The following is a 21,011-nucleotide window of genomic DNA, read 5'->3' as shown; positions in this document are numbered from 1 at the left end:
TGTCCAACCCTGAGATTTGAGGACTCCTTGAGAAGCTCCTGCTTGGAGTCAGGGCCCATCAATCACCTGATCCTCATAATAATTGTGTGAGGGGGATGCTTCTATCCTCATTCCACACAAATGGGGCTCAGGGAGCTTAGACATCCACCCCGAGTCACACTGAGTCAGAGTCAAACTTGAAAGGGATGGACTATCTGATCTGCAGTCTAAAGGGTGTTTTCCCAAGACCAACATGTCTACTTGCCCAAGTGCCTTCTCATCTGTGACATCAACTCAAGGTTCCTGCCTAGGCTGGACTCACAGTAGTCATGTGGGATGGGAGGTCCCACTTCCTGGACAGTGGACCTGCAGAGCTGTGTGGTGCCCATCCTGTCCCACTCTTCCAGGGCTGAGCTTGGTGGCTAATGGATCATTTCAGCCCTTTAAGTTCTAGTAGACACCGCCCTGTCCTAAAGACTGTCATTTCCCATGGCTCACACAGACAATCAACGTGCTGGCTGCCTGGAGAGCTGGGAATGCCAGGCCGAAGGCATGTCTGTGAAGACAGAAGTGTTCTCTCATACTCCGCCATCCAGGCCTTTCCCGCCAGACACTGCCCTCACAGCTGAGGCATGCTCTGGGGTCTGGGAGGCCCAGCTCGTGGCTTGTTCCCCCAGCTTAGGGAAGCATCTCTTCCTTTAGCCAACCCCAGTGTATCACAGCCATCTCCTTGAGCATTTCCTTCCACACCCTCAGGTCCCTCAACTGTACAGTGAGGGAATTATACAAGTCAGCAAGCGGTACACCACTCACCATCACAGAGGACAGCACCCCAGGGCTCCCTTCAAGAGTATCCAAGCTTGTGTCCAGACTTCCTGGGCAGGGAAACTGCTGGTTATGTCTTTTTTCTTTTGTTGTTGTTGGTGGTGGTTGGTTTGTTGTTGTTTTGTTTTTATTGTTGTGTTAACTTGACATAAACTAGGGTCTTCTGGGAAGAGGTAACCTCAACTGAGAAAATGCCCTCTATAGACTGTCCTATAGACAAGTTTGTGTGACATTCTCTTAATTAATGATTGATGTGGGAGGGCCCAGCCCACTGTGGGCAGTGTCACCCCTGGTGATCCTAGGTCCTAAGAAAGCAGGCTGAGAGCCAGGTGGTGTTACACATCGTTTAACCCCAGTACTCGGGAAGCAGAGGCAGGGCAGATGTCTAAGTTCGAGGCCAGCCTGGTCTACAGAACCAGTTCCAGGACAGCCAGGGCTACACAGAGAAACCCTGTCTCAAAAACAAACAAACAAACAAACAAACAAACACCAAAAACAAATGAAAGAGAAAGCAGGCTGAGTACACCATAAAGAGAGCAAGCCAGAAAGCATCACTCCTCCACGGCCTCTGCTTCAGTTCCTGCCTCCAGGTTCCTGCCCTGACGTTCCTTCATGGTGGCCTATAAACTATAAGCTAAAATAAACCCTTTCCTCCCTGAGCTGCTTTGGGTCATGGTGTTTTACCACAGCACCAGGACAGAAACCGAGACCTAGGGGCTGTCACAACACATCAGGGCAAAGGCGCTCAACTCAGAACTGAGGGAGGTCGGGGAGCCAAAGGCTGGGTTCAGATACCCCAGGGTTGACCGAGGACTGCCCCGCAGGAACACTTACGCCCACGGACTCCCCGAATTCATCGAATCACCACACCCTCCACAAGACAAGAGGTGTAGAGCTGTTTGCCCAGACTTCCACAGTTGACGAACTTGGACTGGAAGCCGGTTTGGCTCTGAGTGTCCAGGCTACTCTTTCTCCTCCGCTTGATTCACTTCCCTTCAAGGGTTCTTCACGCTCTGCCATTTCTTCAAGGTCCCAGCTGGTCTGCCCCTGCGTCCCCAGTTCTGCTTGGCCACCTAGACACAGCTCAAGGGCAAGACTCACACCTGCCTGTGTGCTGCTGGGCGCTGCCTCACAGACACAGAGTCTGGGACCAGGGCATGCGCGATGGGGTGCCAAATGAACTGTGCTGTAATGGGGCTTCCATCTTCTTAACCTCCTCCCAGTGGTCAGCAGCTGGAGTTTGGAGACCCCGGTTATTATTGTGCAAGGACTCCTTGAATGATCATTATGCAATATAAAGGTGAGCAGGGACAAACAGTAGAGTACAAATGCATCGTTTGTTTATTTTTCATTAACAAGGTTGTTCCACTTCTTGCTATCAAGTAGAGCTCTGGAGAAGGGTGTGTTAATTTGCATACTAATCCTAGAGGCCCTCACAGGGAAGGGCAGGAAGTCCCCTTTGATCTGACGGAAGCACAGAAACATCATGTGGGTGGCCTGGAGCAGCTCTGAGAGACTGGAGCAGCTGAGAGACTGGAGCAACTCTAAGGGACTAGAGTAGGAGAAGGTACAGAGGGTTCCCGAGAGAGCTCGCCTGCTGAGCGAGGAAGAGCTGCCGATAAGAACATCAGAACAAGGGCAGAGACACATGGAACTTCAGTCAGTGTCTTGGCCAAAGACGACAAGACATTCAAGCAAAAGTCCCAATGCAGAAGCCACACCTCCTCAGCTGCAGCCTCCCCTCTGAGCACGCTGTTCAGCCTGCCTGGGGTCTATAGGAATCGGGCCCAGGAAGCCATTGCCACCTCTGTGGGTGAGCATCCACGAGGATGCACAGGACCAGTCTTCAGTAGTGACATGGTGTGGCAGGAACTGAAACACCAGCCCGAGACGGAGCTTTGGCTCTCTTCCCGCTCCATGGAGGCTGAGCTAGAGTTCTTTAGGCAGAGTCTTCACACAAGTCCATTCAGGAGGGAGGAAGCCCTGAACCAATACTAGCCTTCCTACTAATGAAGGTCTGAGAAACCAAGAGGTGCTTTTATATGTACCCTGAGTTGCTGAAGAACAGGATGAGTCTGTTGTATTCACACTGCCACTGGTGACCCCAACTACCCAAGCTCCCCAACTACCCAAGCTCATAAGATGCACATATGGGAGCATGCTTTCCTGTAGCAGAATAGCCTTAAAATTAATAACAAAACAGCAATTGTGATCGTCTCCAGAACCCTTATCCACACACACTCTTCTCAGAGCCCTGTGATGAGCAGAGCAGAAAACACTGATCCCGAGAGAACAGGCTCAGAGAGGAACGGGATGCGCCCGTGGTCACCAACGTGTCCACAAGCCCCACCCTGCCCTGCTGTGGGTCCCCACGCCGCTCTCTTCCTGCTTACAGCAGCATCAGGACCACAATGGCAATGATCATAAGGACTCCAGCTAGGATGCAGAGGCCCAGGAAGACGATGTCACTGGTGTCCTGGGACACCACCGTCCCTGGGCCCTCCAGGACCTCTGCCTCATCCCCGGATGGTGCCTCCTGAAGGTGCTCAGCCGTGGCAGCATAGGGCCCGAGCCAGTGAGAGCCTGACAGCAAGTGGGCAGATGCCTCCTTGCGCCTCGGCTCACAGCGCACCTCGTACTCGTGGATGTCCTCGTGCCCAGCAGCGGAGAAGTCGATGTACAGCACGCTGACGATCACTGAGGTGTTATTTCTTCTCTGTGGGGGTCACAGATACGTGTTCAAGCCCAAGGAGGCTCTGCCTCTCCTGGTTCCTCTAAATACACATAGGCCTGATCCCACAGCTTTGCCACAGATCCCTTCACACTCTGAGCCTCAGAGTCCTCATCTACCAAAAGGGCAGAAGGGGCCGGGCGGTGGTGGCACACGCCTTTAATCCCAGCACTCGGGAGGCAGAGCCAGGCGGATCTCTGTGAGTTCAAGGCCAGCCTGGGCTACCAAGTGAGTTCCAGGAAAGGCACAAAGCTACATAGAGAAACCCTGTCTCGAAAAACCAAAAAAAAAAAAAAAAAAAAAAAGGCCAGAAGGGCCAGCAAGTTGGCTCAGTGGATGAAGGAACTTGCCACCAAGCCTGACAGCTTGAACTCCATCACTGAAACCCAAATAGTGGAGGGAGAAAACTAACTCCCATAAGTTGTCCTCTGACACACACACACACACACACACACACACACACACACACACACAATTTAAAATAATTATAAAAAAGGACACTGTGAGTGTGGACTATCTTGAAGGGCATCATACTTGATGGGCCAACTTTTGCTCTGGTTTCAAGGGGCTGAAAGGGGCTGAAAGACATTAATAGTGAGAACACCAAGTCTGGAAGATTGTAGCTTAGGGGCAGAGCACTTGACTGGTGTGTGTGTGAGGCTCCACGTTCAACCCCCAGTACCGGCAAAAAAGCAAAAACAAACAAACAAAAAAACACCCCCAAAACAGCAACCATGGAGTTGAGATTGTACTGGCAATGCGTAAACCAGGTGTGGTAGTGCACGCCTGTAATCCCAGCACTTTGGAGGAAGAAGAGAACCCAGAGTTCAAAGTCATTTTTTTTTTTTTTTTTTTTTGGTTTTTCGAGACAGGGTTTCTCTGTGTAGCTTTGCGCCTTTCCTGGAACTCACTCTGTAGCCCAGGCTGGCCTCAAACTCACAGAGATCCGCCTGGCTCTGCCTCCCGAGTGCTGGGATTAAAGGCGTGTGCCACCACCGCCCGGCTTCAAAGTCATTTTTAATTACATAGTAAGTCACCCTAGACTACCCGAGACCCTGCCTCAAAAGGCCAAACAACAACAACAACAACAACAACAAAAACTACCTAACATCTGGGGCCATTTAGGATCCAGTTAAGCATATCAATTCATTTCATTCTCACAATAGCTTTCTTGGTGTCATTAATATTTCCATTCCACAGATAAAGAAACTGGGGCCTAGAGGTTAACTCTGTTGTCTGGGACCACACAGCGTACCAGCAACCGAGGCCACACATATGTCAACTCCACAGCAGACATTGCATTCCTCGGGCTGCCCAAACTGCCCCCCAAACTGCCCCACCCAGGGCTGCCACTTCTGAGAAGGGCGTCTAAAACGTGCAGCTGCCTAAATTTGGAGGGAATAAATAGGTGCAAGCAGTTGGGTCCTCCCATCATCCAAGACTGAGTGGCACCCTCCCCCCTTGTGAAGGTTTGAAGGAGTGTCACATCTGTTTCACAGACTAGGGGACTTTAGGGCTCTTCCAAGTCTGGGCTTCTGAAAGGCCCTGGATCCCACAGTCCCAAATAAGCCTCTACCCCTGTGGGCTGGGTCAGCCTGCTCCCCAGGCTCTAAGGGGAACTTGTTTTTTTTTTTTTGTTTTGTTTTTTTTGTTTTTTTGTTTTTTTGTTTTTGTTTTTTTTGAGACAGGGTTTCTCTGCGTAGCTTTGCGCCTTTCCTGGAGCTCACTTGGTAGCCCAGGCTGGCCTCGAACTCACAGAGATCCGCCTGGCTCTGCCTCCCTAGTGCTGGGATTAAAGGCGTACGCCGCCACCGCCCGGCCTCTAAGGGGAACTTGTAGCCTTGCTTTTGGACACACAGCCGCAGGACACGGGACAAAGCAAGGCAGGAGCTGAGAGTGGAGGGAGACTGAGAGAAGGGAGGTCATCTATGTAGTGAGAAATGGAGAGAAAGAAAGCATGTGGTAGAGGCGGGAAGCATGGGGGCTTGGAGAGAGGGAAAGCCCCATGGAGAGAGGGAAAGCCCTGTGGAGAGAGGGAAAGCCCTGTGAGACGAGAAGGCTGAGAATTAGGAGGCGAAGCCCAGTGTTTCCAGAGAGGCACTGAAGGGCTGGCCTTGATGCTGCTATTGCTCCTGGTCACTCACACCTCGGTGACAGGAGCTCCTTGCAGAGGCTGGGCCTGGGGCTGAGGATTTGCAAGGCTTGTATTAACTGCTCAGCCTTTACCCTTCCAAGCACTGATTCCATGGTCTATGGCCCTACATTTTGGGGCAGGGTGGAGTTCTGAAACGGAGTATTCGTGAGTTCTTGGCTCTAGGACTTCATGATTTCATTTGTGGGACTCTTTGAGGGCAAAGGTGGGCATGTGTTCATGTGTGTGTGAGCATGTACATGTTTGTTTGGATGCCAACTCTAGATACACTCCCCAAGAGCTGCCCACCTTGTTTTCTGAGGCAAGGTCTCTCACTGGGTGGGACCTGGAGCTCGAAGATTAGGTTAGATTGGCTGGCCAGTGAGCTCCACCGATAAGCCAGTCTCTAGCTCCCCAGCACACACCACCATGCCTAGATTATGTAGCTCTGGCTGGTCTGGCCTGGAATTCGCTATGTAAACCAGTCTGGCTTCAGAATCAGAGATCCACCTACCTCCAACTCCCAAATACTGGGATTAAAGTATATGCCAGGCCGGAGAGATGTCTCGGTGATTAAGAGCATGGGCTGCTCTTCCAGAGGTCCTGAGTTCAATTCCCAGCACCCACATGGTGGCTCACAACCATCTGTAATGGGATCTGGTGCCCTCCTCTGGCCTGCAGGCATACATGCAGGCAGAGCACTCATACATAACAAATATGTATGTACATAAATAAAGCGTGTGCCACCACACTCATCCTTTAGGGTTTTGTGCTTTTTAGTAAACATGTCCTCATGTGTGGTGATATTGTGTTCCCCAAAATATCGTGTACCTTAATAAACTTATCTGGGGTCAGAGAACAGAAAAGCCACTAGTTAGGCAGTGATAGCACACACCTTTAATCCCAGCATTCCAGAGATAGAAATCCCTCTGGATCTCTGTGAGTTCAAGGCCACATTGGAAAAGGCCAAGCATGGTGACACACGCCTTTAATCCCAGAAAGCCAGCCTTTAATCCCAGAGAGTGGTGGTAGAAAGCAGAAAGATATATAAGGCGTGAGGACCAGAAACTAGAAGCATTTGGCTGGTTAAGCATTTGGCTGGTTAAGCATTCAGGCTTCTAGCAGCAGTTCAGCTGAGAGCCACTGGGATGAGGACACAGAGGCTTCCAGTCTGAGGAAACAGGACCAGCTGAGGAATTGGCAAGGTGAGATAGCTGTGGCTTGTTCTGTCTCTCTGATCTACCAGCATTGACCCCAATAACTGGCCTCGGGTTTGATTTTATTAATAAGAACTTTTAAGATTCATGCTACACCCATGCTTGCATGGCTGGCACGTTACTGACTCATCCATCTCCCCGGCTTTCTGGAACTTTGTCTCCTCCATTCCATGACACTGAATGTGGTTCTGTCCCAAGAAAACCCCTAGGGGCCTCAAGGCACGGAGCAGAGGTGGGTACAGACTCTCTTGGCAGCCAGATGCCCCTCGGCTGCCTTCTAGTGTTAAAGGACAGTGGCTGCCTGGACACTGGGAGGGCACAATGAAGGACTCCAGGGGCCAGAAGCAAGCGGCAGGGCGCGGGCATCGGGCCAAACCAGACTGCAAACCCCCGGGTTTCCTAAGGACTCAATTCAGGGTGCTGGGGCACTGCCCAGGGATTCTCTCAGGCCCCACCCACCCACCCACCCCAGCCTGGGTCCACAGCCTCCAGCATCCAAGTATAGGAGAAATTTTTAATTTGTAAGCACAGTCTTTGGAGGGAGGGGGGTCCTTCTTTGAAAGCTCATTTGTTTGTGGAGCCCAGAGATGTATTGGGGTCACCAGGTTGGGGAGGGTGAGCAGGAGGAGAGCAGGGGAGTGGCTATGCATATTAAAGGAATCAGGGTTTCCCCTGGGGAGGAGCAGGGAGGAAATGTAGGGTTATTCACCACTAGGGTCTTTTGAAAGAGTGCCAGGAAGCTTGCATCCAGACCTGAGTGCACCACCAGAACCAGGAGAGAAACTGAGGGCAGCAGGTGCCCTTCAGTAAGGCTCAGAGCCCATCTCTTATACCTCCCCTCCCCTCCCCCTACCTGAGACTCTGTACCGCAGGTGTCAAAGCGGGCTTGGATCCGGAAGTTGCTACCAACTTCCTGGGCTGCACAGCTCCGGCTGCCCAGGTAGACCCTCGTCCGCTCCAGTGGGGCCAGCGCCTGGGCAGAGATCAGGATCTGGAAGTCCGTTCGGGAACAGCTCACATTCATGGGTACCACTGGAAGAGGAGGGAGGAGCCTGAGGCCTTAGGGCTGCAGTCACACCCATCATCCCTAAGCCTTCCTGAAGGACAGCAGCCATGGAACAGAAGCCCAAGGGAGGGAAGGTACTTAGGACATCCTACGGGACCGAGTTGGGATATTTACGGTGCTCCACCACGCCACTGGGTCTGTGAGTTCTGAGGGCACGTGGTGTGCTGGTGTCTCTGAGTCCTCTGAGGCCAGCATAGAGCTTGGCAGACCAAGGAAATGCTGAATGAATGAATGAATGAATGAATGAATGAATGAATGAATGAATGAGCCTGCGAGTGAGTGGAGACTAATTCTTCAACCACATTAAAAGTAATTGCTCATCACAGCCAGATACCCAGCAGTCCATCCCATCATTCAGTTAATGCATCACTGACGGCCTCCTCTACAGTGCAGTACACACAGACGCGACGTGGAAAAGCCAGCCACGCCACTGCTTGTGCAGGTCAGTGGATGTGGGAGGCACACAGGAGTGCCCCGCAGGACAGTCAAGCAAAGGCAGAGGAGGGGGCGGCTCTGAAGAAGGCCGGGGAGGGGAACCTTGTTGTCCCACCCCATGGTGGCCCGAGATGTTGGGCACATCTCAAACCACTTCAGTTTGGGAAACGAATCTCTGAGAGGCGAAGCTGCGTGTTGTGGCTGACTTGGGGGGACAGGATTCCCCAGTTCACAGTCTGTCCATTGCTATCTTCCAGCTCCCAGCATGCTCTGGGCTGTGAGAGAGTGTGCTTCTCAGTGTCTGGGACTTCAGGGGCAAGGGTGCATGCAGGGGTGTGTGCAGGGAAGAGGCAGGTGGGGGGTTGGTGGCTGGCTGGAAGAAAAAGGAGACCTGGCAGGCAGAGGCCTGGATCCCTCAGCCCTCTCTGGGAAATGTCTCAGACATATTTCAACCTCGGGTGTCTGGGCAGGCGGGGATTTATGGGTCCGCTGTCTCCCACGATGATCTCGGTGGCGCTGAACTGTGTGTCACCCCTGATTGATGCCGAGGCTGCCCTCCCTGTGGAGAGGCTGCCTACTGCCTGGGCCCCATCTGGTACTGGTCCAGTGTGAGTACCCTGTCTGACCCCAGGCTCCCACAGGGGCCTGTGTGGGGAGCACAGAAGGCCCTGAACGGGAGCCAGGATGACAGTTGCCCTCCCCTCCCTCCTCTCCAGAGATACTGCAGGAAGAGGCGGTCGATCACTCAGCCCCGCCCAGGCTGGGCCTGAGAGGCAGGCTCTCAGAGGCAAGCCGGAACCCACCGGAAGACCCTTCAATCCAGGTCCCTGCTGTGCAGGCGGGACAACCAGGATCTGGGGACCAGAAGTGATGCTCCAGGTCACGGGACCAAACCTGGGAGGTACCTGGTCTCACAGTATTCTCTTTGTCCATGAAGGATCAAAGGAGACAGTGCCAGGGGTCACAGCTGCCCTTCCCTGTCTAGGCCTAGAAGGGAAGGGTGGCTTTGTGCAAGTCTCTCTGTGCCACCAGCTTGCAGCAGCTGTTTCCTGCCCCACAGCCAGGGGCCCCCAGCTCCTCTGCTGCTGAGGAGGAGGAAAGAGGATCCTCTCACTGCTGAACAGGCCTGGGCATGTGAGGGGAAGATGTCCTCAGAGCCAGACTTCCCTGCAGCCTTCACTCTGCTCCTGACTCGGGGACTCACTGGTCCTGTACGACTGATCCCCAGTACAGAAGTTGGAAAAGCCTCCATACCAGCTTCCCCAGCCACCTCTGAAGCAAAAGCATGGCCACCTGACTGATTTGAAACCAAACTGACCAAGACAAAGCATTGAGAGAGCTTTGAAAACGCTTTGGCAAGTCAGGAGGTGGTGGTGCACGTCTTTAGTCCCAGCACTCGGGAGGCAGAGGCAGGTGGATCTCTGTGAGTTTGAGGCCAGCCTGGGCTACAGAGCAAGTTCCAGGACAGCCAGGACTACAAAGAGGAATCCTGTTTTGAAACTTGCCCCTCCCCAAATGCTTTGGCTTTCTGGATAATGGGATTTTTGTGGCTGGCACCTCTCCTCTTCCAGCCGTGAATGTGGACACGATGCCTGAGTTTGGGGGCAGTCATGTTGCAAACACAAGTGTGAGTATCTCTGAGGTACCATCAGGACATTCTGAGTCCCTGGACCCCCACAGTAGCTGCTGGCTAGCACACGGCTGGGTGAGGACACACACGTGCCTCCTGTCCAGTCAGCAGTTCTGAATGACACAGGCAGGTGGCATCTCAGTGGCATTTCACCTGACGCTTGCCATTGATAACTTGACATTTTGTGCATTAATCCCGGAAACCAGATCAAACATCTGAGAGACATCGAACCCACAAGAAAAGCAGCCAGATGGGGGAAGAATTAGGAATCAGGAGTCAGCAGCTATGAAAGGAGAGTCCTGTGGCAGTGGGGGCCACATCACAGTAGCTTCAAAGGTCCTCAGAGCAGGCCACTTCGTAGGGCCTGGAGGACACCGCAGAGGGGTGTGTCACAGTGAACAGGAAGAAGGCCACGGAGTTCCCCAGGACCCACACTCTCAACTCAACTGACCTCCGATGTAGGCCACAGAGAAGCCCCTGCCGGAGGTGCTGCGGTCAGTGTGCAGCAGAAGCAGGAGCTGGTTGTGACGTGAGGTGACAGGCGGTGGCAGGTGATGACCACACCACTTCCCCAGGAGCTGTGCCTCCTCACTGGCCCCATCAAAGGCCGCCAGGTGGTCAAAGTCACAGGTTCTGGTCAGGCTGTTGGGTTCCTCCAAGCCCAGGTCCAGGATGAAGACCTTGACCCGGTAGCCGGGGGGCAGGCGGATGGTCCAGTGGCACCGGATGTTGTTGGGGTAGGAGCCAGGGTACTGTGGGCTGGAGAAGTTTCCACGCACAGCCGTGAATACCTCCTGGCATTCTCCTGGGGAGGAGGAAGCAAGAGTCACCCACACACAGTCAATGACAGATAACTAAAGTCTGAGTCTGCGGCCTGAGGCGCCACTGGGAGGTGGTGCAACCCTCAGGAGGTGGGTGGGGCCTATGGAAGAAGGTTGGCTCACTGCCAGGAGGCCCTCAAAATGGGCGCTGGGCCCCGGTCCCCTCCTTTTTCTGGCTCTACCCGTGTCTACCTCAGGTACAGAAAGCCAGCATCCTGTCAACACACCAGCCCTGTGCTCGGTACTGCCAGCCACCAGCCCCCTGCGCCTCTGCACACACTGTCCATGCCCCTGGGCGGACTTCGTCAAGGCGCTGGTCAATTCCTCCTCCAGGAAGTCCCCTGTGATTCCACCTGTTAGCACTCGTGACAGTGGCTCCTCACTGTGGGCTGTGGACTCTCGGAAGCACATCCATCCTTCCTTCTGTGCACACGTTACGTGAGCGTGCAGCCCACGCCAGGCACATGTACAAGGAGCAGCTAGCTCACCCTCAGGCAGGGAAATGGACAAACTCGAGAGGAGGTAGATAAGAGTATGAAGGAATTGGTCCTCACCCTTCCTAATGCTGTGACCCTTTAATATAGTTCCTCATGTTGTGGTGACCCCCAACCACAAAATAATTTTCATGGCTACTTCATAACTGTAATGTTGCTACTGCTATGAATCATAGTGTAAACAACTGATATGCAGGATCCCCGTGAAAGGGTTGTTCAACCCCAGTGGGGGTCCAGGCCCACACGTTGAGAACCACTGCTCTAAGGCGTTTAGAAGGGATTGATCCCATCTGAGCAAGGCAGAACGTCTTACAGAGAATGTGATAGGGTTAGTTAGGCCTTGGCGTTGGCCCAGAAGGGTGTGCTAGACCCTTCTAGACAGGGCAGAAAATCCAACCCCCAAGGACACAGCAAGCCTTAACTGAATTCCCAAACAAAGCAGTAGACAGGGGTTCGAGGGCGCAGGCGCTGGCATGGGCGTGGCCCCTCCTACCTGAGAAGTAGTGGGCCTTGAAGCCCCGGCCTCCAATGTTGAAGTCAGACTTGAAGATCACCTGCAACTCGTGGCCCAGGGACACAAGGGTCGGGGGTCTGGTGCGGCCGCAGTAGTGGTGCCCGTGGGCAGGGCCGGGGGCTCCGAGCACAGCCACGTAGTCGTACATGCATTCATGGCTGCCCTCCACCTGGAAGTCCATGAACACCAGCTTGACGGCGGCAGGCCCTGAGGCACGGATCAGCCAGTGGCACTCCACGTTGTTGGGGTAGTTGTTGGGGTACTCGGGGCTGCTGAGGACCCCCGACAGGCCAGTCAGGACACCGCCACACACGTCTGCAAGGGAGTCCATTTGAGCTGATCTCTTCTCTGGGGAACCAGACACCCAAAACACTGCTCCACAAACACCCATGCTCGACAGGCACAGATCTGTACCCAGACCCGCATGGCACCCATTTTCTACAGTGAGAGGTCAAGGAACTTAATCTGTCTAGGCCCTGAGTTCACCCAGGTATAAAGACCTGAGTGCAAGGGGTTTATTTGAAGGTCAAGGATCTCCAGGTGGACATAAGGGGGTGAGAGGAGATGGCAAAGTGTCCTGAAGGGAGCTGCTGAACCCCACTAGGGAATTCTAGTAAAGCATACACCTGAGTCATGTCACTCCAGGAGGGAGGGGCTGGGGGTTCTAGACTATGTGGTGATTGGAAGGAGGATACCCTCAGTAGGCTCTCATATGTATATGAGTAGCAATATATATATAGGTTTTTCAAGACAGGCTTTCTCTGTGTAGCTTTGCGCCTTTCCTGGATCTCGCTCTGTAGACCAGGCTGGTCTCGAACTCACAAAGATCCGCCTGCCTCTGCAGGATTAAAGGCATGCCCCACCACCTCACGGCTTAGGCTCATATATTTGAATACTTTGTCCCCAGTTGGTGGAACTGTTGGGAAGGATTAGGAGGTGTGGCCTTGTTGGAGGAGGAGTGTCACTTGGGGCAGGTTTTGAGATTTCAAAAGCCCATGCCATTCCCAGTTAGCTAACTCTGCCTTAAACTGGTCCACCCAGAGGTGAGCTCTCAGCTGCTGCTCCAGTGCCATGTGTGCCTGCTGCCATGTTCCCCACCGTGACGGTCATGGACTCTCACCCTCCGCAACTGTGAGCCCTAAATAAACAGCTTCTTTTATAAGTCGTCGTGGTCATGGTGTTTTGTCACAGCAACAGAAAAGTGTCCAGGAAAACTGGATGGAGAGAGTCCCAGGGGGAGACCACAGACACCAACAAAGCCCTCAAACAGGGACAGGAAGACTGTCAGGACAACACCAAAATGACAGAGGCCAAGAGGTATGGGCAGGTCACCCAGCCAGCAAGCAGAACTGGAGCCCAGAAGACTAGCTGCAGCTACGCGGCCAGGGCATGGCGGTGGGCAGCTAAGGGCTGGCTTCCTGTCCCAGGACTCCTCAGCTGTGTGATCTTAGGCAGTCACATTCCCTCTCTGGCCATCAGATTTACTGAGAAATGAGACGGTACGTGGAGATGGTCTGTGATAGCCCATCAATGAATATCAACAGCTGGAGCAGAAAGATGCTTCAGACTTCATTCTTATGCTGCATTTCCAACGTGCCCACGTGTGGTGTATGTGTGTTTACATATGTGTGGACATTCACGCCCACGCGGGTATGTTATGTTTGGAGGTCAGAGGAGGACATCAGATGCCCTGATCCATCATTCTCTGCTCTGTCTCTCTGAGATAGAGTCTCTCTCTGAACCTGAAGCTTGCTAATTTTCAGCTAGGTTAAACAGATGGCCAACAAGCCCCCCACCAGGGTCACAGGTACACACGGCCATGCCTGGCATCTCATGCAGATGCTGGGGACCCAAAAGCCTCTCACTCACACAGCAATCTCCCCGGCACAGTTATCTTTTAGTATAATAAAAAACAGGACCCAAAGTTACATATCTTATACATAATTTAGCCAACGGAGTCCATCGATACCCACTGTTTGTCAGTGACTTCCTTCTCACAAGTCAATGCTGGAAATGTGAACTTGGGGCCAGGGCAATAGCTCGGCCATTAAAGCGTTTGCTGAGCAAGCATAAGGACCAAATTTTATCCCCGGCATTCCCATAAAAGTTGGACATGGTAGCTCCCACTTGTAATCTTAGGGCAGGGGAGGTGGAGGCAACGGCCACTCTAGCTTAATTGGAGAGCACCAAGTCTCAGTGAGGTGGCTCCTGAGGTTGATTTCCAGCTTACACACATGCACCCATGCACGCACCCATGCATGCAAACACATGCATATACACACGAATGTGAACTTGCAAAATGAATGCATATCATTAAAATGCTACCTTTATCTTTTTTAGATATCAAAGACTAACAAGACGGCACTGCCTGCCGTCAGCTATTCCTGTTTGTAAAAATGATGGAAAGCGTTGCCTGTGACGTCAGGACTTTGACGCCTTAATGTCCTAAACTCCCAGGCCGAGATCTCCACGTGCTAATCACATCAGCTTCTTGTTCTTGTGTCTTAACCGCACAGTTCTGTGCTTCTAAATTCAGCCGGGGCCACCATCCTGCCTGAGTCCTACGGTGGCTGGAAGTGGACTTGTGGACGTGGGCATCTGTGGCTGTCCTGCTTGGGCTGACACAGAGGCATCTGATCTCATGCTGGGGAGAAAGGGGGGCTTTTGGGTCTCTACACAGGAGCTCAGAGGCAGGAGGGGGAGGCAGGTGAGGAGCAGGGCTGGGGCTCCACCTCATGAGGCTGGGTGGCAGGTGACAGCCTGCTCGGAGGCCTCAGGCTTAGGGATGACTGGTAAAGAATGCACACAGGGAAAGGCCTAAGAGAGGAGGAACCACAGGTTCTAAAAGCTCCTGCCTCTGACACCCTGGGCCCAGGCAGGGGAAGGAGGCAGGAGCCACGGGACTTCAACCGCAGGAACATCCGGGAGCCTCCTGTGGCCTGATGTGGGCAGAGGAGGGCGCAGGCCTCCTCTCCTCGGGGAACAGCAAGCTGCCCGGGGGGAGCCCGCAGTCATGGAGGAAGCAGAGAAACATCACAGAGGTAGCAGGCGGTGGTTCCCAGGGAGGTCACAAGTGTGAAGTTGCCACCTCTGCCCCTGTAGGCGGTGCTGTGCTAAGACACTGCCTGCCTACTCACCTCCCGTGCCCTGTCCCCCCGACCCCCTGCAGCCCTCCTGCCCAGTGCCCCCTGACCTTTCTGGTAGCCTGCAGAAAAGCCACGGCTGGCCACATGCTTGTCCGAGTGGAAGACGACAGACATGACGTGCCAGGAGGAGGTGAAGGGTGGGGGGGGCACCTGGCCGCAGAACCTGCCCAGAAGATTGCCTTGGTCTCCGGAGGCCCCGTTGTAGATCTCTAGGAAGTCGAAGCCGCAGGTGTCGTGGTACTCCAGGTCGAAGGCGTGGAAGGTGAGGAGCACGGAGGACCCCTCGGCCACCACGATCAGCCAGCTGCACTCCGTGTTGTAGGGATACAGACTTGGGAAGTTTGGGCTGGAGAAGTTCCCAGCCGGTGCCGAGAGCACACCCCCACACTTGACACCTGAGGCAGGAGAACAGGGTGGTGGAGAGTCAGCTCATCTGGGGCCTTGAGGGTGGAGAGAAAACAGGACAGAGTCCTAAATGGCTCTGGGTGTGCGCCTGAACTTTCTCAAGCGTTCACACTTCTCTCGGAGACTGGGGAAGCGTTCTTCTAGCCACTCAATAAATGTTGTTTGTACACTGGCCAGTGCTCTTAGATGCTGGGAGGATTGCAGGAATGAAGATCTTGCTCTCAGGGCACGCGTGTTCTGGTGGAAAGACAATAAACACAACCCTCCCGGGGAGCAGACGGGAGAGTGGTCAGCTCTGAGGAGAACAAGAAGCCAGGCCAGGCATGGTGGCACACGCCTCTAACCCCAGCATTAGGAGAGAAGAAGCAATCGGATCTCTTCTTGCTCAAGAACAGCCTGGTCTACATAGTGAGTTCCGGGCCAGCCAAGGCTACGTAGAGAGACCCTGTCTCAAAAATAAATAAATACACATTAAATAAATAAATAAATAAATAGAGCCAGGCGATGGTGGCACACACCTTTAATCCCAGCATTTAGGTGGCAGAGGCAGGTGGACCTCTGTGAGTTCGAGGCCAGCCTGGTCTACAAAGCGAGTTTCAAGATATCCAGGACTACACAGAGAAATTCTGTCTTGAAAAACCAAAACCAAACAAACAAATAAACAAACTAAAAAGGTAAATGAATAGAAAATAATAAATAATTTAAAAGGAAACAATGAAATTAAAAAACCAGAATTGGGCAACCTTTAATGGAATACGAGGCTAGAAGCATGTAATGTCTGTTCAGTCACCCAGGAAAAGGATGATAAAGGGAAAACCCAGGTCGGCCACACAGGTATTCTCTGTGAAGCTCACTCAACGTTGCTAAGCTTTTAAAACAAACAAACAAAACGGTAAGAGTAGCTTCAGACTGGCCTCAAACTTGTAATCCTGTTGCCTGAGGATCTCAAATGCTGAGATAACAGATGTGAGCCAGTGCGTCTGGTTCAAAAGTTTGAAAAACATAAAAAGACACAACCTAGTATCACACCTATACTATAGCACACACCTATAAGGGAGGTACTCTGGGGGCTGAGGCAAGAGGATTGTAAGTTTTAGGCAAGCCTGGGCTACACAGCAAGACCATGATTCAAAATAGTAATAACAACCAACATCACCACTACAGCAGCAGCAACAGAGTTGACAGAGGCAGGAGAGAGACTGGGAGGGTGGGCGTGGAGTAATCAGGATGCATCATACACGTATATGAAAATGCTCAGGAACAAATTTAATAAATAAGAACAAGCCAAGAGGGAACTTTATATAGTAGAATGCTATGCAACTTGAAATGCATACACATCATCACTCACCGATTCTACTTCTTTTTGTTTTTTAAGGTAAGGGCTTAGCTATATAGCCCAGGCTAGCCTTGAATTGCAAATTTCTTGTCTCAGCCTTCCAGGTGCTAGGATGAAAAGTGTGTGTGTGTGTGTGTGTGTGTGTGTGTGTGTGTGTGTGTGTGTGTGTGTGTGTGTCTGTGTCTGTGTCTGTGTCTGTGTGTGTGTACTCCTGGACTCAGGCGATCCTCCTGCCCAGCCTCCCCAGTGTCTAGGACTATACTCACTAGTAGACCCGTAGACAAGCACACTTACTTGGACCCTCTTGCATGGGCTCCTGAGTTTAGGACTACAAGCACGTAGCACTGTACACAGCTAAAGGAACCTTTGGGGGCAGGGGTTTTCTGTGCACATGTGTGCACGTGGAGGCCAGAGCTTAACTTCAGATGTCCCTCAGAGGCTATCCATCTTGTGTTTTGAGACAAATGTTCTTATTGGCCTGGGGCTCACCAAGTAGGGTAGGCTGCCTGGCCGGTGGCCCAGGGATCTGCTTGTTCCCACGTTCCCAGCCCTGGGGTGACGAACATGTGGCATTATTCCATAGCTTCTGGATCTTGAACTCACTCAGGTCCTCTTGCTGGCATGGCAAGTACTTGACCACCTGAGCTATGGCTCCAGCTTCTAGAAGAACACTCTTTCATGAAATCAAAAAGTTGTTTTTGAGGCTGGAGAGACGGCCCAGGGATGAAGAGCACTAGCTGCTCTTGCAGAGGCCCTGGGTTTGATTCCCAGCCCCCACACGGCAGCTTACGACTGTAACTCCAGTTCCAGGGGCCCTGATGTCCTCCTCTGGCCTCCACAGGCCTGCAAGGGGGGCACAGACAACATAGGGGCAAAATACTCACGCGCACAAAATAAAAACAAGTAAATCTTCAAAATACAGGCTTTTATTTAGTACTCTGTGTTCGCACATGTGTGTGCATCATGAGGATGGGGAAATGCCATAGCACGCATGTAGGAACTCAGGACAACTTTACAGGGGTCAAACTCGGGTCACCAGACTCTTGAGACAAATGTTTTCACCTGCGGAGCCACCTCACTGGCCCGACAGAGGGATATTCTTTTTTTTTTAGATTTATTTTTGTTTTAAATTACGTGCATTCATGTGTGTCCGTATGGGAGTGTGTGATGAGCGCACGTGCCCATGGGGGCCAGAGGTGTCAGATCCCCTGGGACGACAGTCACAAGTTGTGAGCCATCTGATGCCATGGGTGCTGGGAACAGAACTGGACTCCCCTGGAAGAGCAGCCAGTGCTCTGAAGTGCTGACTGAGCCTTCTTGCCAGCCCCAGGAACGTTCTTAATCAAACCATGAGGCTCCTCCATTTGGCCAAGCCCAGGATGGAGAACTTCCTCTTCCCAGTACTTCAACAATAAATGGCAAGGGGCACAGCTGGATTAGGAATCAAACATACTGCATGGCTCTTTCTCAGGTTTTTATTTGTGTTATTGACTTCATTTTGCAGATGAGAAGACTAAGCCCCGGGAGGGGAAATTACCGTAGCGGTCATCTTTGGCTCAGCACCCTCTCTTCTAACTTGGACCCCAGGCTGCCTGTTTCAGACATTGCCTTGGCTCCTCGTGGTAATCCTGACCTGTGGGGAGGGTAAGTGTTCCCGGCCAGGACCAAGCTCTTCTCAGAATGTCTGGGGGGGAGGGGTGTCTTCCTCATTGGTCCCTAAGCTAGGAATGGGAGCCCTGGGGGTCCACATTCAGGACTATGGAAACATGTCCGCAGATAACAAGAGCCATGTGGGAAAAAAATGGCCCTGGGCCAAGAGTGCTCCAGGTGCTGGGGAGACAGGCATTGAGGGGCCATGCAGGGGATAGGTCACATGATTTGTCCCTGCCTGGGCAGGCTGGTATGGCAAGAAGATGGAAGGACCTTTCTTCCAGTGTCCACTCTTGCCCTTCTCCCAGGGTTGACTATTGGACAGGAAGAAAAACCACACAACTGTCAGAGTGGAACTGCTGTGGCCTCAGTGGCCCTGAGCACCAGCACAAATGGAAGTCTCGCCCATCAGGATCCAGCCGGGCACCCTAACCCTCAGTTAGTCAGGCTGAGGCCATCCAAGCCCTCGAGGTTAATAAACAGCAACACACGTGTCCTATTCCCCAGGCACGGCTGAGACCCGAGGTGCTCCCCCCATTTCTGCCAGCATTGGGGCCACCTCTTCCCTCTTGGCCCCTAGTGGAGCTTGAGGAAGACGAGTTATGGGGGGCTGCTTGCTGAGCCCCCAGCCCCCAGCCAACGCACCCACGGCAGAATGGTGAAATGAATCCCCAATCTTCTCACACAACACCTGGAGGAGCAGACTCACACAAATCACAGACTCACAGCCTGGGCTGCAGGAGCTCTGGGAACCTGGGGAGGGAGCATCTGAGCCCACCAGAGGAGGAGGAGGGCTCCGTGGAGGAAGGGACGCGACTTAAGGGTGTACACAAGAGAAAAGCGGACTGGCTAGATGGTTCAGGATAAACGCTCTGGCCACCAAGCCTGGCCACCTGAACTTGATCCCCACACACACATGGTGGAAGGAAGGAGAGAACCAACTCCCCCAGCTTGACCTCTGACCTCTACATGTGGGATGCAGCACACCCACGTGCACTCACCCCCTACACACACAATAAATACATGTCATTGAGAAAAGTATTTCAAAGAGAAACAGGATCCTTCTAAGAGATTCTTCCAGGAAGAACTTCTTCCCAGGCATGGGGACAGTGGGGCGTGAGATCCCCCGGGGAAGGCATTCTCAGAAGGAGTGTGGTTCCCAGCAAGGACACAGAGCTAGCCCCCCAGGGACACCGAATGGCACAGTGAGGAATCTGGCACCACTGGCTGCAGCGGGAAGTGAGGCAGGCACCGGGAACAGAGGGGCCTCCCCACCAGGAGCCTTCCTCACTTCTGAGCTCTTCCCTTCCCCCACAGCAACTGGGTGGCCCTGTACCTGCCCCTGAGCCCTGGGTTCCTTCATCTGGAACAAAGGGCCAGTCCTCACCTAGGACTTTGTTCTGAAGATGAAATGTTCTTATGCATGTGAAGCAAACAGCAGGCGCTCACTCAATGCTGTCCTTCACTTCTCAGGAGCAAGCACACACTCCACTTCCTGGCTGGGGCTTCTTGGGGCCCTGGGTCCTCCGCACTCCCCTCCCATCCTCTCGGTTGGGTTGCGGGTTGCTGGATCACCTACCTTCCGTGGCTTGGGTCCCAGGACCTGAGTCCAGCAGTACCATGGCCAGCAATAAGCAAGCCCCCAGCTCAGCCAGCATCTCCTCACTGGGGGTCCCCCACCAAGGCGGAGTTCAGGGGTCAGGATCCAAGGGTCCGAGAGGGGAGAGAGAGGTGAGGTTGGAAGGGCCCCCAAGTCAATGGCGGTGTGAATAATTCATCGGGCCCTTGAATTAGTAAGCCGATCCCAGGTGCTTCTCACTCCTCACTGAGGTGACTGACGGATCTGGTGTCACCAGGTTGACACGTACTGTGAGCTGCAATGGCCACCCTGCATCGGGAAGGAGACAGGGTAGTGGACAAGGGGCCTCAATTCCAGGGCCAGGCGGATCTGGGATCCATCCCAGCTCAACCTCCAGCCAGTCAGGTGATGTTAAAGAAGTCATTGCACTCCTGTGGGGCTTGGCCTTCTGAGCAACCGGCACAACCATTCAGGCCGGCCTCAGGGGCTACTGGGAAGAAAGGAATGAGATCACGTGTGCTACTGTATGCAGTAAGCACTCAGAACGTGCTGAAGCACATGACAGGTGCATGCTCCTGTCTTTCTCCACCCCCCACCTCCACAGGGAGCCGAAAGGAGTCTAATGTTTGTGGGACAGATGGGACACGCTTCTTTCCGATGTGAAAAGTCGGCTCAGAGGGAGGGAGAAGGAGCTGGTGGGCAGCTGATGAGCGGAGTCTTTCTCAAGGAAGACTGCGTCTGGAGCAGCAGAATTGGCACTTCCGATTTCTGCTGAGTCCTTCTAATGCAGCAGCCACCGGCCACGGTCTGCAGTGTGGCCAGAACGGTACATGTGCCTTCGCTCATCCACTCGGCCTCATTGCCACATCCCTGGACCCAGGCCCCGTGCCGGGGGCTGAGCCTGCAGAAGTGCCCCCAAGAGTCCTGTGTCCAGCAGAAAATGGGATTGTTTTTTCTTCTGGGGATCTTTCCTTTTGATTCAGCCCACCACGTGGTCTTTTCTAAGTTTTTCTCTTTCTGGTGTGCTTGCTCATGTCTCTCTCATACACACA

The 21,011-nt window shown here is 53.1% G+C and overlaps 1 protein-coding gene and 1 long non-coding RNA gene across 2 annotated transcripts; one reads left to right on the top strand and one right to left on the bottom strand.

Moving 5' to 3' along the window:
* Window positions 1-2,122: 2,122 nt before the first annotated feature.
* Cdcp2 (CUB domain containing protein 2) lies at window positions 2,123-20,594 on the bottom strand. Its single transcript, XM_006977784.4, has 6 exons — window positions 19,960-20,594; window positions 15,037-15,384; window positions 11,823-12,158; window positions 10,466-10,819; window positions 7,737-7,915; window positions 2,123-3,520 (listed from the first exon to the last, which is right to left on the bottom strand). Exons 1-6 carry the CDS (start codon window positions 20,036-20,038, stop codon window positions 3,194-3,196), a joined length of 1,623 nt encoding a protein of 540 aa, XP_006977846.4. The 5' UTR covers window positions 20,039-20,594; the 3' UTR covers window positions 2,123-3,193.
* LOC143271928 (uncharacterized) lies at window positions 15,062-20,696 on the top strand. The gene is made up of 4 exons (XR_013049264.1): window positions 15,062-15,251; window positions 18,235-18,374; window positions 18,689-18,851; window positions 20,564-20,696. It is a non-coding gene; the product is annotated as an uncharacterized LOC143271928 (long non-coding RNA).
* Window positions 20,697-21,011: the final 315 nt, after the last annotated feature.

This window comes from Peromyscus maniculatus, chromosome 2 (assembly GCF_049852395.1).
Source record: "Peromyscus maniculatus bairdii isolate BWxNUB_F1_BW_parent chromosome 2, HU_Pman_BW_mat_3.1, whole genome shotgun sequence".
Classification (NCBI taxonomy): Eukaryota; Metazoa; Chordata; class Mammalia; order Rodentia; family Cricetidae; genus Peromyscus; species Peromyscus maniculatus.
Note: the sequence above shows the minus strand (reverse complement) of the source record. Positions and strands in the feature narration are given on the sequence as shown.